The 3,978-nt window shown below is 46.3% G+C and overlaps 1 protein-coding gene across 2 annotated transcripts; it reads right to left on the bottom strand.

Annotated features, from left to right (window-relative positions):
- Positions 1–2,342: 2,342 nt before the first annotated feature.
- GJA8 (gap junction protein alpha 8) lies at positions 2,343–3,542 on the bottom strand. 2 transcript variants are annotated; one of them, XM_066568338.1, is made up of 2 exons: positions 2,568–3,542; positions 2,343–2,516 (listed from the first exon to the last, which is right to left on the bottom strand). In XM_066568338.1, exons 1-2 carry the CDS (start codon positions 3,540–3,542, stop codon positions 2,343–2,345), a joined length of 1,149 nt encoding a protein of 382 aa, XP_066424435.1. The 2 variants fall into 2 exon arrangements, with proteins under 2 accessions (XP_066424435.1, XP_066424427.1); XM_066568330.1 differs by having other exon boundaries at positions 2,343–3,542.
- Positions 3,543–3,978: the final 436 nt, after the last annotated feature.

Here is a 3,978-nt window from a genome sequence, read left to right as displayed (position 1 = left end):
CAATAAGTGGGCTGGTTGATGCTTAGAATAATTCAAACTCTTATCTCTTTCTATGGAGAAAATAAAATAAATCCCATCTAGTGTAAGTGTGGTGATTGTGTTGTTCATCTAAATCTTAGCCCTTTCTTTAGTTCTAATATCTTGAACTGGGCGCAGTGGACTCTTTCTGCTGAAAAACATTCTCTTCCCTCATTGTGATAACAGTTCTCCTGTTTCTGTATTAAGAGAGTGGATAAATGGCAGCCTCCAGGCTCTCTCTCTGCACGTGTTGCTTTGTCATATTCCTTCCCAAAATTGAGGAGGGACCTTCCAGTCTTCCTTCACAAGGAAGGACACCCAACAGCCTTTGTCTAAGGAAAAAAAAGCTTTTGACCTCAGCCTGCAAACCTTGGGAAGATACACAGGCCCAAGAGGAGCAAAAGGATGAATAGTGTTAATAAAAAAATTTAAAAAAAAAAGGAAAAAACAAAAACAATACGTGACACCTCTGTGGCGGATGAAGAATCCCAATGCACCCTACAAACTTTCTACATATGTACAGCTTATTGTCACTCAGCAGTGAAGTCCGGCCAGGCAGGGAACTCCACCAAAGGGGTGGTGGGATCAGGACTGACTGTTCTGGGGCTGGGACAGGGCCCAAGCCTGCCCAGGGCTCTCACAGACTCCCATTTGCCTTTCCTGGGCTTTGAGTCAGACCTGCCACAATGGGAGGCCGCAGTGGGGCTTTTCTAGCTGATGGCGGGATGAGTTTGATGCATTGTGCCAAAGACCTTTTTTCCCTGACCTGGATTAGAGCCTGCCCTGGGAACAATGGGATGGGCTGCAGCCCAGCAGAAAGAATTTGCTGAGATGGCAGGGTCTGAGGTTTGCAGAGCAGAGTGCATACCTGCACTTTTTTGGCATGGGGCTCAGTTTTGGGGGGGACGTAGCTGTTAACCTGAAGCTTTTGAACGCATTGCTGCAGTGTCCCAGCCAAGAGTTGCTGCTGTAGTCCTAAAATTAGAAATCTATATTAGACATCTAAACATTTGCAAGCACATCATTTTCTGCCTTCTGTAAAAAAAAGATTTTTCTGAGTCTCTGAGAGTTCTGTACAGACCTGTTGGCACAAAAGGTCTAAGTCATCTTTTGAAAGGCGTTGTCTTACTTGACCAAGACTTTGGCATTTAATGGAGGAGTACCCCACTGAATGGCTCCTGTCTGTCAAATTAAAAACAAAGGCTGTCAAAAGACTTTTAGCATATCAGTCTTTTCAAACTTGACCAACCAGTTTTGTATTTAGAAGTTTAAAAAGTCACATAGTTACCCAGACCCCTGGTTTAGGTTCACAGGTGCCTTCAGGACTCTGTACCTGAGATTTGCTGAGTGCCTGGGAGCCTGGAAGCTTCAGGAACTGAACACTTGTCAGGATCATACCATGAAGGCTTGTATTTGGTTTCATGCTCTGGGGGCTATAGCTGTCCCCTCCTTTCTCAGAAGATTTTTTTTCCCTCTTGCTTGGCTAAATCTAGTTTCAAATTTTTAAGTCACAAGGCTACAAGTAAAAAATATTACTTGAATTTATTCTTTCCAGTGTTCTGAACTAGTCTCAGGGCTGGATGACCCTCTTGGGAACAAATACTCCATCTCTGGGCATCTGCTAAGTCCTAGTAAAGAGCTACTGTTAACCTTGCCCACTGTCAATATCGCTTGAACAGCAGAAATATTTTTGACCAGGGAAAATATATTTACCTAACTCAGATATGCATTCACAGAGAAATTTGGAACATTTTTGCCTTTATTTTCTGTATAAAGAAGGGAAGTTGGGCTTAGTATTTTAGTGTGTTGATGCCAAGCATAGAATTCACTTTGTGAATTAAATAACTGCAATTCCATGCCAACAGCAAAGGGGAGATCTGCTCAGTAAGCCATAAGAGGAAACAGAAAGAGAAAGACTAGATACAGTTGTTGATCAGTCTTTCCCCTCACTGGCTGAAAGACAGATCCGCCCCACATTCCTAGAGAAATGTGGAACACAAGGCTTTCAGTAAATATGATCACAGTGGCAACATTTGGGTATCACTGCCATGTTAGGCTTTAAAATACATCAGTTATGTGTACAGTGTAGATCTTACTTACTGTAAGGAGTGAGCTGGCATGTGGAAACAGGGAAATACAGGGACATATGGGGCAAATAAGGCACTGATACCATGGTAGTACCTTTCCAGTTGAGAATCATAAAAGGAAATAATATTCAAGTGGCCATTTTAGCTCTTTGCTTAAAAATATCTTTTGATTCTTTCTCTATCTCTCCTTTTCTCTTCAACCTTTTCCTTGTCATGTGCTCCCCGCATCCTGCACCTTCATACAGTCAAATCATCTGACCTGGCCCGGCTGCTGGCTTTACTTAGCCTGCTCAGGGGTCTCATATCAGCGGCAAGTTCAGCAGGTGCTGAAGGCCCTTCCACTTCATCTCTCACCGCCTCCTCTTCTGCTTTCTTCACCCCTGGCTCTTCCTGAGGCCCTGGCTGCTCCACCTCTCGTTCCTCCTCCTCTGCTCGTACCTTCTCCTCTTCTGGTTCCTTCGCTTGCACGTACGACGGTAACCTCTCATCGAATGCCCTGGAGAGATCTTCCAGTGGTCCCATCCCAATCTTCTCCTCAAACTCATTGTAGGCTGATGGAAGGGGGCTGGGCTCAACCCCTACTTCCGTGAGAGGGAAATAGTGGGACACTGGCTTCTCTTCTTCCAGCAGCTTGTAGCCTTTGGCCTTTGGGATGGAGGGGACTGCGATGGCGTGGAGGGGCTTCTCGGGGACCTCTCCAAGCTGCTCCTCTGCTGGCCTCCTCAGAGCCCTCCGGATCCTTTTCAAGATCAAATGACTGATCTCCACCAGGTTGAGGAAGAGGGACACGGAAGCCACCACCAGCATGAACATAATGAAGATGGTCTTCTCCGTGGGCCTGGAGACAAAACAGTCCACAAGATTGGGACAGGGCCACCGCCCGCAGCGGTAAAGGGGGAGAATTCGGAAGCCATACAGGAAGTACTGACCTACTATGAATCCCACCTCAAAGAGGGTTTTGAAAATGATGTGGAAAATGTAGGTTCTCAGGAGAGTACCTTCCAGGCGAAACTTCTTGGTTCCATCAGGGTTGTTGCCTTTGTTTTGGTTTGGAGCCAGGGGCAGCTTCTCTTCATCCACCTCAGCTTGCTGGCGCCTCTCAGCTTCCTCCCTCTCTTTCCTCTTCTCCTCCATGCGGACGTGGTGCACAGCATGCCCGAAGTACATTAGCGAAGGGGTGGATACAAAGATGATCTGCAGGACCCAGAGCCGGATGTGGGAGATGGGGAAGGCCTCATCGTAGCAGACGTTCTCACAACCAGGTTGCTGGGTGTTGCACACAAAGTCTGACTGCTCGTCCCCCCACACGAGCTCGGCAGCCGTGCCCAGGATCAGGATGCGGAAAATGAAGAGCACTGTCAGCCAAACTCTCCCGATGACAGTGGATTGCTCGTTCACCTGCTCTAAAATGTTCCCCAAGAAACTCCAGTCACCCATTTCTTACGGTCTAAAGGAAGAAAAAACAAAGAGAAAGACCACAAATTATGCTAAATTTTAAAGATTTCAGGTTCTCCTGCTGATGTCTTTTGTTGCTTTGAGAACAGAAAGGCAGGCGGTTGCTTGCTCGCTGATTTGCCTGTTCACAATGATTTATTATCAGAAGAAGGGCTGGGAAGCCAGAGCAAGCTGCCTGCTAAATTCTTCCTTCTATGGCTCTAAATGGGCAATTACTTTTCAGCCAGGGAGTATATTTATCTCCTTTTGCAGGTGAGAGTCTTCTGTAGGCTCAGTTCTGTGAGTCTGCTTAGATTTTGTACACGTACAAACATTCACCAGCAATACAGTGGAACAGATTTATCAGCAGGCAGCTGCAGTGGTTAGAAGAGAGTGTGAAGCTTTCAAGCACACAAATGCTTCTGCACCAGAACCCCTC

The sequence above is a fragment of the Molothrus aeneus genome, chromosome 2, assembly GCF_037042795.1.
Source record: "Molothrus aeneus isolate 106 chromosome 2, BPBGC_Maene_1.0, whole genome shotgun sequence".
NCBI lineage: Eukaryota > Metazoa > Chordata > Aves > Passeriformes > Icteridae > Molothrus > Molothrus aeneus.
The sequence above is the reverse complement of the archived record's forward strand: the minus strand, read 5'-3'. Positions and strand labels throughout refer to the sequence as shown.

What these genes read in the sequence shown, in the direction of transcription:
- GJA8 (XM_066568330.1), bottom strand. Translation starts at nt 3,542, where the DNA reads ATGGGTGACTGGAGTTTCTTGGGGAACATTTTAGAGCAGGTGAACGAG.